Source organism: Ambystoma mexicanum, chromosome 10, assembly GCF_040938575.1.
Source record: "Ambystoma mexicanum isolate Mex_15411 chromosome 10, UKY_AmexF1_1, whole genome shotgun sequence".
Classification (NCBI taxonomy): Eukaryota; Metazoa; Chordata; class Amphibia; order Caudata; family Ambystomatidae; genus Ambystoma; species Ambystoma mexicanum.
This window is the reverse complement of record NC_090932.1, coordinates 1,287,560,115-1,287,573,856: the sequence shown is the minus strand read 5'-3', so window position 1 is coordinate 1,287,573,856 and position 13,742 is coordinate 1,287,560,115. Positions and strand designations below refer to the sequence as shown.

The following is a 13,742-nucleotide window of genomic DNA, read 5'->3' as shown; positions in this document are numbered from 1 at the left end:
TCGGCCTTGTAATACCACACGCTCTTCCTCGGATACTTTCTTCTGTCTTTTGTCTTCTGTTTTTTGGTCTTTATCAGGTACTCAGTCCCCTGGCGCCACGCTCCTCCTCGGCGCATGTCGATGTCAGCGGGCTTTAGCAGGTGTCCAGCCTGCAAAGGGCTCTTCCCTACGTCCGACTCCCACGCTCTTTGCCTCTGTTGCCTTGGCCTTGATCACAGCTGGCAGGGTTGTACCGCGTGTGATGCGCTTACACTGCACGCTCTGAAGAACATGTTAGCGCCGTGGAGGGAGCTCTTCGAGAAGTCGCCTCCGGAGGACTTGAAGGACTTCGTCAGACACAAGCCGATGCCCACGCTAGGGCTGCTTTCTTCCATTGCACCACGCAAAGTTCTTTTACTGGGGTGTCCACCCGAGGGGTACCAAACAGATGTCTGAGGGGGCGCCTGTACGTAGCACTACCAGCGATTCCGCCAATGGCAACACGCTTACCAGGCCCCGCCCTGAGGTGCAGGGCAGGATTCATGCTCCACCGCCAAGAGTCATGGAGGAGGCCGGGCCCAGCGAGGTGAGCACCACGACTTTGGCAAGTGGCACACAGCCCGAAAAAAATGGCTACCTCACAAGACATGATGGCCGCTCGTCCGATACCACCCCCTGGTGCACAGCAGGTGAGAGAACGAGTTTCAAGGTGGGACTAGTCTCAACCAGGTACGTGGCCTACAGCTTATCCATCAGCATCGCAGGGCAGATTAACCCCGCAGCCAACAAGGCAGAGTACGCACAGGCCCCAGGAGCCACCCACTACTCCATCAATACCACCTACCACCCCACCAGCCTATGAGGACAGGTTTTTTGAAAAGTTCCTCAAGCTCATGAGGTCTCCTCAGATGGGGTCCATCCTTCGCGATGTGATCAGGGTCATGCTCCCTCTGGTCCCACCGCCAGCACCCATAGTCATTCCTCCCATGGCTGCAGCGCCTCAGGTCCCTGCGAGCTCCTGCTGCCCATGCCGGGTCCTTCGATTCCGGCTTCCCTGCCTCCCACAGTTCAGGCAGTTCCACACCAGCCTCTGCAGCAACCACTGGTTCCTACACCGCAGCCTTTGGAGCCCAGCACTCCTCCACCCGCCCCGGACCAAACGGACACCCTGGTGGACACTGACGAGGTGGAGGACCCTGACACGCCGTCCTCAGCCAAGGCCTTTCATGAACGGCTCTCAGGTTTGGCTGAATATCTGGGTCTTCCGCAACCCGAGGTCGAACAACCAGAGGCGGGGTTCCTAGCCGAGGTCCTCAATCTACGCCCAGCGGCTAGAAAGGGGATCCCGATGCAGAAGGATGTTGTCACCTTAGCCAAAAAGGAATGTCTTAAACCCCATTCGGCCCAGCCTGTCAATCGGCGCCTCAACGCCAAGTATAGGAAAATGAAGGAGGATCCACTCTTGCTGTCTGCACACCCTCAACCGCACTCTTCAATGATCTCTGCGGCGTCACTCTACTCCAAGTCTGTCGTCCTCAGCGCTTCTATGCAAGAAGGAGAAGATCTTCGAGGCTTACGGCAAGATGGTTTATTCCAACACCTCATTGCACCTCTGTCAATCCAACGCAGACGCCATGCAGGCAGCTGTTAATCAGAGGCTTTGGCAGGAAATGCCAGGCTTCCTCCCAGAGCTTCTGGCACAGAGGCAGGCACGTTTCAAGGCAGGCCTTGCAGAATCTAAATTAGTGGCACAGGACATCATGGAGTCCACTGTGGCGCACATTGACACCTCAGGCTGTGTCATCTGCATCGCCACAGACACAAGAACGACTGGCTGGCTACGGGCTACCAAGCTCAACCTGGGCATCCAGAAACGCATATTGGACCTTCCATTCAAGGGTGGCGACCTCTTTCATTCCACCACGATGAGCTAGATAAAAAGAAAAACAGTTATCAAACTGCAAAGTCTTTATCCTTACGAAGGCCACGCCCAAGGCATACACCCAGTCGCATCAATGCTCAGACAAGGGGCGGACTTTCGGCGGGTTCCAAGGCTTCCAAGAACGGAGGTCCAGACAGCATGACCGTTCTCCAAGTCAGCAATGGTGCAACAGCAGACAGGGCGGAGCAAGGGCTTCCTTTCAGTCCCCCTCCTCCGCACCAGCCTCAGAGGGAAAGAAGGCATGACACACCCCTTTGGGTCCATTGTCTCCATTGGGGGGCAGGCTTGCCCTTCACACACAGTCTTGGCGTCAGAAGTTTGTGGATCCCTGGATCCTATCAGTAGTGTCCACGGGTTACCGCCTACCGATTCCTTCCTCTCCTCCCTCCTACCCTCCACTCACACAGATTTGGACAACAACTCTGTTGGCGGAAATTCGTTCGCTCGTAGAGAGCCAGGCAGTGGAGGAAATTCCAGCCTCCCAGCGAGGCTTGGGCTTCTACTCCAGGATTTTTGCCATACAAAAGAAGAACCAGGCTGGCCTGAGAGTTGTGTTGCACCTTTCTACCCTGAACCTCTCCCTCCCTCTTCAAAAATTCAAGATGGTTACGCCAGCGCTTATTGCAGAGACACTGTGCAGGGGAAACTGGACTCGCCCCCTGGATCGGAAGGACGCATATCTACACGTCCCAATTTGGCAGCCTCATTGATCCTTTTGTGGTTCAGGATCATGGGCTTCCATTTCCAATACAAGGTTCTACCCTTTGGCCTCAACTCAGCCCCTAGGGTCTTTACCAGACTTATGAATGCAGTGGCAGCCCTTCTCAGGGCTCAGGGTTACCACATCTTCCCATACCTGGACGACTGGCTCGTCAGGGTGAGATCCCCAGAGGCGGTTGACCACACTTCCTCCACCCTCAGGATCGCACTCCATTAACTGGGATTTTAAATCAACCTCAAGAAGTCTCAGCTGCAGCCTACCCGGACCCTGACTTTTCTGGGCCTCATTTGGGACACAATCTCCGAGGGATTTTTTCCCTCTGAGGACATGATCACAGCCATCAAGAGGGCCACAGGTCATTTTCTCAGCAGAGAAGTGACCTCAGCCTGGTGGTACCAGCATCTATTGGGTATCATGGTAGCGTTCCTCCTGACAGTACCTCTATATGAGACTCAAGATGAGGAGATTACAGCTGCACTTTCGCAGCCTCATGGAATAAGGAGCGGGGCTCCCAAGCAGAGCTTGCCAGCAGTCCTTCCTTTCTCCACCAGGACCTCGTCTGGTGGTCCATAGACTGCAACTTGCAGACGGGCAAGCCCTTCCGGCAGGCAGCACCTCAAGTCACCATCACCACTGATTCCTCCCTGAAAGGCTGGGGCGCTACACTGGACAACCACAGCACCCATGGAGTCTGGTCCCTCGAGGAGCAGAAGTCCCATATAAACTGGCTGGAGGTGAAAGCAATCTGGCTCGCTCTCAAGGCTTTCCTGCCGCTTACCTGCGGCATGGTGGTCCTCATTCAAACGGACAACTCCACCAGCATGTACTACATCAACAAGCAGGGTGGCATCAGGTCCCCCCCTCTATGCAGTCTAGCAGTCAGCATGTGGGAGTGGGCCCTGGAGAACAACATCTACTTGACTGCAATCCACCTCCTGGGGGAGTCCAACCTGGAGGCGGACAGGCTCAGCAGGCTGGGAGCAGACAATTACGAATGGCAATTGAACGTTCAGGTCCTGCTGGGGATCTTCAGCAGTTGGGGGCACCCTCAAGTGGATCTCGTTGCCACCTGGTCCAACAGGAAGTACCTGCAGTTTGCGTCTAAGCAGGGGCAGGGCCCCGGCTCCCTGGGCGATGCTTTCCAGATACAGTGGAACAGAATGACTGCATATGCATTTCCTTCCACTCCCCTAGTCCACAGGGTGATCTGCAAGATAAGAGAATCGTGTAACCTCTGCATCATTCTGATAGCTCTGTGCTGGCTGGCGAGACCATGGTTCTCTGAGCTGACCAGCCTTTCGGACAAGCCCCCATTCACATGTCTCTGTGCCTGGCTCACCCTCTATCGCAGCAGGGGGGCAGGGTCATCCACCCACCACGCAGAAGTTAGCCTTTGCAGCGTGGTTCCTGAGCAGGTCACACCAAAACATCTATGGCTGTTACAGTCTAACAGACTGGTGCAAATTGACACGTGCCGCACCTACCTGGCATCCATAGGAGCATACCGGAACTCAGAGGAGGAAGTCTTCTCTTCCTCCAACATGGTGGTTAAACGACATCTGGCGGGCCTCACCGGGCTCTACCCCCCCATCAAGAAACCACAACTGCTGTGGGACCTCAATGTAGTGTCTTGGTGGGTCTTACATCTGCATGCAGAGTTAGCGAAATCCAGGCGCTAGTGGCTTCCGAACCGTACACTACCTTTCACAGAGATAAGGTGATCCTGAAAACACATCCAGCTTTCTTGCCTAAGGTAGTCTCTTCTTTCCATCTGAATGAGGAGACAGTCTTACCTACGTTCTTTGCGGATCCTAAGGACGATTCACAGAGGGCCCTGCACTGTCTGGATGTCAGGCGCGCTCTGAAATTTTATCTGGACAGGACCAGGAGCTTCCGCAAGTTGGATGCTCTCTTTGTCACCTTCGGGGGTCAAGGCCGGGATATCAGGCTTCCAAGGCCTCTATAGCAAGGTGGATGGTTTCGACCATCAAGGAGCCCTATGAATGGTAGCACAAACCGCTTCTGGCTAACATGCATGCCCACGCTGTCAGAGCCAAGGCCACAGCAGTCGCGTTCCAGAGACACGTCCTGTGGCAGGTCATCAGCTGCAAGCACTACTATTTTGGATGCCAGCTCCAGGTCCGACACGGCATTTGGGCAGGCAGTATTAAGGAACTTGTTTTCTTAAGGAGGGTCAACTCTCTACCGTGGGGCCACATTCATTTGTAATTGCCCATACAGTATGGAGGAAAGGGGACGGGACGTAGGAGTAATTATAAGTTACTCACCGTAGTGACCAACGTACTCCTAGTCCATAGTCCCCTTTCCTCCATACATCCCACCATCCTCACCCCTAAAAAAAATGGTGTCATTAGGCAATGGTAATATTGTTGACGCCTCAGTGGGGACTGAGGAACGGCGCCGGTGGTCGGAGTCAGGGGAGAGCATGCTCCCAGGGCTGTGCCCCTGCACACCTCTAAATTTAAAGGGGAAGAAGATTTTTTCTGGTGAAAAAGGTTCCGTCTCCTGTCTCTAGTGAAGGACGCCCCTATTCAGTATGGAGGAAAGGGGACTGTGGACTAGCAGTACATTAGTTACTACGGTGAGTAACTTGTAATTTAACAGATAAAGCACAATGTGCAGTAGTACAAGCATCTACTCACGAATGAACCGGATGAGCACTAACACAGTTTAAGGCTTGATTACACAGAAGAGGTGATCCTGACTAGGGGCCGTTCAGACTTCCCTCACACAAACAAAAAAGATGAATCGGGGCAACAGCATTACAAGCATTCATTATTTTGAGCAGGTGGACTGGATCAGTGCAAGGTTAGAAGATACCCACACAGAGAACAGATAAGGAATTGGTTTCTGCACAGTTATAACATTGGAGGGGAGTGTGCACTCCTGAAGCTTAACATAGAAAAGGTATGCCATGGACCTCAGTAGATCACTTTTCTGACATGCAACCGGAACGTTGTGGGCCTGAAAGTACAGGATTACCGTAGATAAGTCTTTGGTCGCAGCAGTAGACGTTCCACTCGCATAGATAAGGGACTGCATGGGATTGACCATTACAAGCACCCTCACACCTAACAGGTACATTAAGGGCTTCAGATGCAAGGTAGATTCTCACAGAATGGGAACAGAATAGGTTCCCCTCTGCAATCCAAACTCCTCTCACAAAGAATAGGAATAGCATAGCAGCAGGGGGAGAACTACCCACATACAACAGGAACAGCTAATTGCCTCTGCAGTGCAAGCTCCTGCTAGATATAACTAATATAGCATTGATAGTGACTAGTTCAAATACAAAGGCAAACGCGGCTTCTGGAATCAGGAAAAACTCCACATAGTAGAAATTTAGTAAAAAGGAATTAGAAGGAATTCAAATTTAGAACAAATGATTTGTGTACCAATTCCCAACCACTCTACAGCTGGTTCAGTTCCTAAAGCATGTTGCAGAAAGGGATGTTATAATTACAGAAGTATTAGTCACTCGATTGCCTTTCAATTTTTCCTCTTCTAGGGTTGCACATTTGATCTTTTCTGAATATATATATTTTAATTCTTAAGACACAATGAAGCTGGCCAAGTACGCAGTGAAGCATATTATGTGTTTTAAGGATTGATAGCAGAATTGTCTGTTGATGATTAATGAACGTCCTCATTTACTGGAATTAGTACTACTTGATGGTATATCAGTGTTGTGATACAATAGTGCAGGGAGGCAAGTGCTCAATGCTACAATCTGTGGGCCTCATTACCACCAATTATTTTGGTTGCACCATCGAACTATAGGTTTGACCTTGAAGTGGAAGATTTTCCTCGAGCATCATGCTGGAGGTAAATGTACCACTTTAAGGCCAAATTTTGGCGCAATTACTGCCTTCGGTATTCCTGCCAAAGCCCCCATGGAGACAAATGGATTAGAAATTGGGGATTAACACCGTCCTACAACCACTTGTAAACATGTGGTAAACCCACAGGACCAAGTGGCGGTAATGGTAAGCAGGTTTGGTGGTAATTTGGTGGATTTACGACTGAATGACCACCAAAGTGGTAATGTAGCAGTATATCAAATCTTATGGTCAAAATGTTGGCTGGCCGGAGTTACCCGTACATCAGAGGTCAGTAAACTATTAGCTTAGCTAATAATGATCCCAGTGCTTAGAAGTTGGAGGAATCATGCTACATAAAAATGCTTAATGCCTATCTGGATTGAAGCAACTGGGACGGGTTTTGCTGAGTTTGTTTCATTTGCAAATGCAACTATTTGATTGTTGTTTTGTAAGAGGGCCTGCACAGGCTGGAAAGTCAAGTTGTGAAGGTTTTAGGTCTAGCCTTGGAGATGATTTTAAAGAGGCTGTGACCCGTGTGATTGGTGTAATGACAATCACTCATCCTTGAGCAACAGCCTTGTCTCACCCGCTAGTACCCAAGGATCTGTCATCCAGGTGGCCAGGACACGGCCATCGCTTTTGGATCCAGTTCCTGGGGGTGGACCAGTGCGGGAGGATCACATGGGTGAGAGGTCTTGTGTGAGTGGAACACCAGATGGTGAGACACGGTATCCCCTTACCTGTAACACCTTTACCCCATCCTATCAGATATAGAATACTTGGGAAATCAATCCCCCTATTTTCCCAGCACAAACACTTTCCCACGGACAGCTCGCTACAAGAGAAAACGGACTAACACTCAAGCTGCATAACTGACATGTCCCAATACAATGGTCAGGCAGGGTCAGGCAATTACTGACAGTTACACACACCTGACTTCTATTACACTTCACCACATGGATAAAAGGCAGAGAGAATCGCTTGCCGCTGTGGTACTGTCCCTGGCTCCTACAACAAAGCAGCGTCAGTGAAGTCAGCACAGCCAGTGAGTTGGGGAGACTGATACCAGACCGGTCTGTGTTGAAGCCAAGGTTGCAAGCAGCAACATTGTATGGTGAACGCTGAAGCGAACAGTGTATGAAGCGTATGTGATAATCAACGCAAGTAAAATTGAAAAACAGATGAGTGATTGAACTTTGAAGCCAAAATACGATACCCTAGACGGAGTGGTCCAGCACTGCTTGCATGCTCAATCGAATGTCTCTATAAGTTATTCAACGGAAAGGTGGTGAAAGAGTGACAAAGAATTGTGAATCGAAGTGGTCCTGCAACGGGTCAAGTAAAACCCTGTGAACTATCGAAGTCTTCGATGTTAATAGTGTAAAGAAAGTTGATGACAAAGTAAATTGAAGTTGGTCCGAGCCCGGCGGAGGGAGATGAGCCGAGAGCTTTTTAGGTCAAAGCAAGTTTGTGTTGAACAGTTAAACAGGAATTAGTCTGAGCCCAGCGGAGGGAGACTAATTGAACATTGTGTTGGCTGAGGGGGATCCGGGGTAAACCGTGAGTCACCCGAGAAAGAATATCCTGCGAGAAATTGGGTGTATGAATGGGTGAATGAATATCCTACGAACATTGTGTTAAGAGGATCTGAACCCAGCTGAGGGGGATCCGTGGTGAGTAGTGAATCACCTGAGAAATTGAATACTTAAAAATCTTAAGAGGAAAATAACCGATTGTTTGTTTGTCTCATCAGGCCCTTTGAAAGAAGAGATTTTCAATGGCAAAGAGGCATGAGCACGGAAGGCCCTGATGCTAATGCCAGAGACAATGCTAAACTTGAGTGTACCACCTTGTCCTGTGCTGAAAACTTAGGGAAGGGAGGCCAACGGCCTGAATATTCTGACATATAATTTCTTGGACACTTGTTTCTTTTGAATATCATTGTTTCCCACACTATTTGTATTTAGAGTTAAGGATTGGCAATAGGTTTATTAGTAAAAGGCCTTTTATTTTGACACGGCACAACTAGGACTGCATAATTACTATTTGATGGTCGTAGCTTGCTCCCATCTTTAGATTTAGGATTAGATGGGTGTTTTTCAAAACCTTTTTGAAGTTCAATAAACACCATTGAACTGTGGTCACTTGTGTTTGTCTTACTGTTGATACCATGGTTTCCTTACACATGCTGCCACTGGCCACTTATGGTATATTTACCACATTGACTCCAAGTTCATGTTTGATGGATGTTTAAACTAGACATTATATACTCATCCGTGCCCCACAAAAGGTTTTGACGTGGGAGATTTTACACATGGTTTTAATAATGTAAATTAAATTGTAAGAGTAGCAATATTTTGCCTCAGCAAGAATTCAAAGTATGGGACATGCAACTAGAACAATAATAAACTGGAAAATGAATAGAACACAAAAACAGTTGTGTAGCAAAGAGGTCTGGCTTCAACCAAGTTCTAACAAAGAGCTAATGGCTGGAAGGTTTAGAATGAATCTTAACCACTGGCAATGCTCTAGGCAACCCTCCAGACCACCGTTCTTCGTCTGCCAAGCCATTACAGAAGGGGAAAGACCATATACAAATCAGGCTTGGCCCCACCCCAAAAGGGGCAGTCCAGCCCGAACTGCTAGGCCACATCCCTTCTGCACGAGACCACAAGCATCCAGTTCGGGCTGGACTGCCCCTTTTGGGGTGGGGCCCAACCTGATTTGCATATGGTCTTTCCCCTTCTGTAATGGCTTGGCAGGCGAAGAACGGTGGTCTGGAGGGTTGCCCAGAGCAACGCCAGTGGTTAAGATTAATTCTAAACCTTCCAGCCATCACCTCTTTGTTTGTGCTTTGTCACCCCGAGTGGGACGGGTATGCCCAGACGTGGGTCCCGTGCCTGCTGGGCCTAGAGACCCAAGCTACGTCTCACTGATGAGCTCCAACAAGGGACGAAACATGTTTGGGGAGGCTTGTGGTAGGTAGAGGAGGGCTGAGACAGTGGACTACGGCTGCTGCATCAATGTCGCCTTCGAAACCTCTTTGAGGTCTCCATCCATACGTCCCTGTTTGGAGGGAAGAGTCTCTGAGTTCTTGGGTAAATGGCAGGAAGTCACTTCTGACGCTTGCTTCCTTCAGATGATCGAGTAGGGCTATAGCCTACCATTTGTGAAGAGACCAGCGCACAGACCTCCACCTCCTCCCGACAGCCGAAATGGGAGCTCCAGGAAAAGCTGCAGGCTGCATGCCCTTCTTTTGAAGGGAGCCGTAGAGGAAGTGCCAACCGAGGAAATAGGCTTGGGTTGGTACGCCAGTTACTTCCTGGTCCCCATGAAAGGGGGAGGACTCTATCCCATTTTGGACCTCAGGGATTTGAAATAATTCATGAGGAAGAACAAATTCAGAATGGTGACGACGTGAATGGAGGATAGCACAGGGTCAATGTGTTGGTCTTGGAAGCAAGACCACGCAGAGCAACAGAGGTTCCAATCCGGATCCGCGCTTAGAAACTGAACTCTGGTACGGTATTAGGTGCGTTATAAAAAAACAATTAAATAAATAGAAATGTCATGGACGCCTCACTGAAGGACTGGGGCGCTCACTGCAGCTCTCTACAGATGAGTAGCCATTGGTTTCAGAAGGAAGAAGGGTGCCACATCAATCTACTGAAGCTGCAAGCAGTACGACTAGCCTTGATGGCTTTTGCACCTTCTCTGAGGGGTAAACATGTCCTGGTGTTAACGGACAACACAGTTACCATGCACTACCTCAACAAACAGGGAGGTGTGAGATCATTGCTCCTGTGCAGGGAGGCCCTACGGCTATGGTTCTGGATACTGGAGGACAGCATCTCAGCACCTACAGCTCATATGGCAGGGGTGGAGAATGGGTTGGCAGATGCTCTGAGCAGGCAGGGCTTGGTCTCCCACGAGTGAGAGCTATGCCTGGAGGTTATTACTGAGATCATCACCGGGTGGGGCACCCCGACATTGGACCTGTTTGCAACGATGGATAACATGAAATGAAGCAGTTCTTTTGGAGGGAAATTCCCCCCAGGGAGTTATTGGGAGCCATGTTTCTGGTGGAGGGGGTCTTTGACCTACGTTACGCGTTCCCACTGCTACCGGTCATCCCTTGGGTTCTCAGGAGGTTCAGGGCTCCTCTGATCCTGATCACTCCGGACTGGGCAAGGAGGACGTGAAATGTGCTTCCCCCGAACCTGGATCCTCTAAACCTGCATGCTTGGCACTTGAGAGGCTGAGGTATGGGAACTGGGACCTCAACGAGGAGCTGCTAAAGGTGTTATTGGCTGTACATAGACCGTCCACTAGGTATATGTACACGTGGAGATGGAGAAAGTTCCTGACTTGGTGCAAGGCGAAGGGAGTGGATCCCATGTCATGTCTCAACTCCTCAGTGATGGAGTTTTTTTGGCCTTAGCCAAATTAGGCCTACACGTGGCCACAGTGAAGGGGTACCAGGAAGCTCTTTGCTTGTTTAAAAGGACACCAGAACAAGGTTAATTTTTACCAGTCTATAGGTGGCCCAGTTCTTAATGGGCCTGGTTAATTATTTCTCTCCTTCGGCTTTTGTTGTCTCTGATTGGTATTTGAACTTGATTCCCACCTTCCTGATTGCAGCTCCGTGTGAGTCATTGCATTAGACTCCCATCAGACTTGTAACATTGAAGCCTACTTTTTTGGTGGCAATCACATCCCCATGAAGGGTCTGTGAATTGCAGGCGCTCTCTTGTAACGCGCCCTTCCTGAGGTTTTTTAAGGAAAAGGTTTCCCTGAAAGTACACCCTAAATTTTTACCAAAGGTAGTGTCACGATACCCTCTTAGACCAGAGCATCCATCTTCCAGCATTTATCCCTCCATCCTATTCTTCTAAGGGCAAAGAAAGACTCCACTGGTTGGATCTCACAAGGGCGCTGAGTTTTTACCTGGCTAGAATGGGCTCTTTCAGGAAGGATGGCCAGTTGTTCATTGTGATTTTGCCATCTGGGTTGGAGCAAACGTTTGCTAAGCAGGCTATCTCTCGTTGGATAGTGCTGTGCATTTCTGAATGTTATTAGAACTCAGATAAGGAGGTACTGGCAGGGCTTAGGGCCCACTGTCCCAGAGCGATCGCGGCCTCCTCGGCTCGCCAGAGGGGAGTACCAGCTAGAGGCATTTGTTGTGTGGCAATGTGGTCTTCTTTGCACACGTTTACCAAGCATTACAGCTTGGACTTGGCCTGAGGAGCCAATGTTCGCTATGTTACAGTGGTCCTCCAGAGTTTCTTAATGTGACTTCCAGCCTTCCATCTACATGGATACTGCTTAAGGAGTCTATCAAGATGAGGAATCTGTGGGAGAATGCAATCCATTGAAGGAGAAATTCCTTACCAGTAATGTTCTTTGTATGGATTCTTCTCCCACAGATTCCTCATCACCCTCCCAGCCTCCTTGCTTGGAAGTCCATGATCTCACTTGCATTCTGCGGTCTTAAGCTTCTATGTGCCATGGCATGAGGAGCAGAGTGCTGCGTTGGGACAGCAACAATTGTTTGCCAGGCTGTCCACTTTCTTCTGGCTTCGTTTCGAAGATTAAAAAAAAAAGAAAAGAAGGAAAAGGTAAGCAAGCATCTAGTTGTTTGCTATTGTTTGTTTGATTCGCCTTTTCCCATTACTGCATGTTCCCTCTAGCAGGCGAGCCGAGGGGGTAAAAGGTCAGGATCTGAAATAAAGGGGCGTAGTGCATTCCTTTTATACAGTGATTGACATCACGTCCGTTGTCGAGGAGTGGCGCGGACGAATACGAGGGATGTCGAGCGGCACTATGCCCCTTTTTCGAAAAAAACATTTGAGCAGCTGACGCTGGATGAATATTTATCAGGATGAGGAATCTGTGGGAGATGAATCCATAGAAGGAACATTACTGGCAAGTAATTTCTCCTCCGCAGTCATTGCCCCTGATTCATGGAATTATTTGCGCGTAAAACGCAGATTTGAGCGCCATTCTGCCTGAAAATCCCCATACCTCAAACGGGGATTTTTGGGCAGGATGGCATGCAAATCTTCTTTTTACGTGCAGATAATTCCATGAATCAGGCTGATTGTGTGAAAGTGCTGTATAATGTTGTCTCACAGTTATCTTACCCTGGTTTTACACCAGTCTAGCTAACTCTCCTCTTCCCGTGGTGGTGTCCCTGTTTTGGAATTATTTCTTGTAGTGCTTTATCCAGAATGGAACTTCAGTGCTGTTCCCAGCAACCCCTGTCTTAGTTGCTGAGAGTCTTGTTCCCTGTCTGACATTTTCTTCTGATGTCAATCCTGCATCGCCCACTCTCATTTGTCTGTCTGTTGTTATGGCCAGCCCTACATACTACATGACATTTCCACCTTTTGGTTTGCAGCACTTTACGCTGCACGACTGTTCCATACAAGGTTTAGCCAGCGTCTGTTCCTCTGTGATGTTCCTCCAGCTTTGTTTACTGTGTTCTATCCATTATATTGGTGTAGCTTCACCCTCCTTACGGTAGCAGTATCCTTCAATTTTACTGTAGCCTTGATTATTGTATGCCATATGCAGGAGTGTTTTCAACCTTCCCACGTGGTCTTTTGGCAGTTTCTCAGTATTTTTTGATTTTACCATTGCAGGTTTAGACATGATTCTTCCTCTGCAGTTGTGGGGACCAGCCGCGGCCAGGGGCAAAGCAAAGACACTGTACAGGAACGTCGTAAAAAAGAGGCCAACAAAAGCGCACGAGGAAATCACAACAGACGATCAATGGCAGACAGGAAAAGGAACAAAGGCATGATCCCATCATAGCAAAGCCACAGTCGGAGGAGTGCCATTATCCTGTCAAAGCTTGGATTCTATAATTTTTGCAAAAATATTGTTGGATCCCATGGATTTTGCCTTCACCTCCCATTAATGTTCTCTACTTGCTTTTGGTTAACTCTTTTCTTGGGCACATGAATAAAATATGTGCACAACATTGTTCATATTGTCCCTTCAATTTTATCCTAATATGATACATATTCTATGTCCTCCTCTGCCATCTTTCCTCCCTTTGCCCACTGAAGAAGATTCTTATGTTTGTCACTGTTCTATTGCTCTGAAATAACTCTACTGGTAATCCCCATGTTCTGTGTTCTCCAGTGTCCCCTTCCCATCCTTATTCCTTCCTCTAGAAATCTATCAATGTAATCTTTTCCTTGTTTCCATTTGTACAGGTCTAAACTGCAAATCTTCTATGTAACAGCCAGCA

General features: G+C 48.9%; 1 protein-coding gene across 3 annotated transcripts in view; it reads left to right on the top strand.

Moving 5' to 3' along the window:
• Positions 1–13,472, top strand: part of ASCC2 (activating signal cointegrator 1 complex subunit 2) — a 1,015,237-nt gene extending 1,001,765 nt beyond the window's left edge. For all 3 annotated transcript variants that reach the window (XM_069619287.1, XM_069619286.1, XM_069619285.1), the window contains one exon: positions 13,129–13,472. In XM_069619287.1, coding sequence (XP_069475388.1) covers positions 13,129–13,300 — 172 coding nt within the window. In that variant the 3' untranslated portion in view covers positions 13,301–13,472. The remainder of the gene's footprint in view (positions 1–13,128) is intronic.
• The last annotated feature ends 270 nt before the right edge of the window (positions 13,473–13,742 follow it).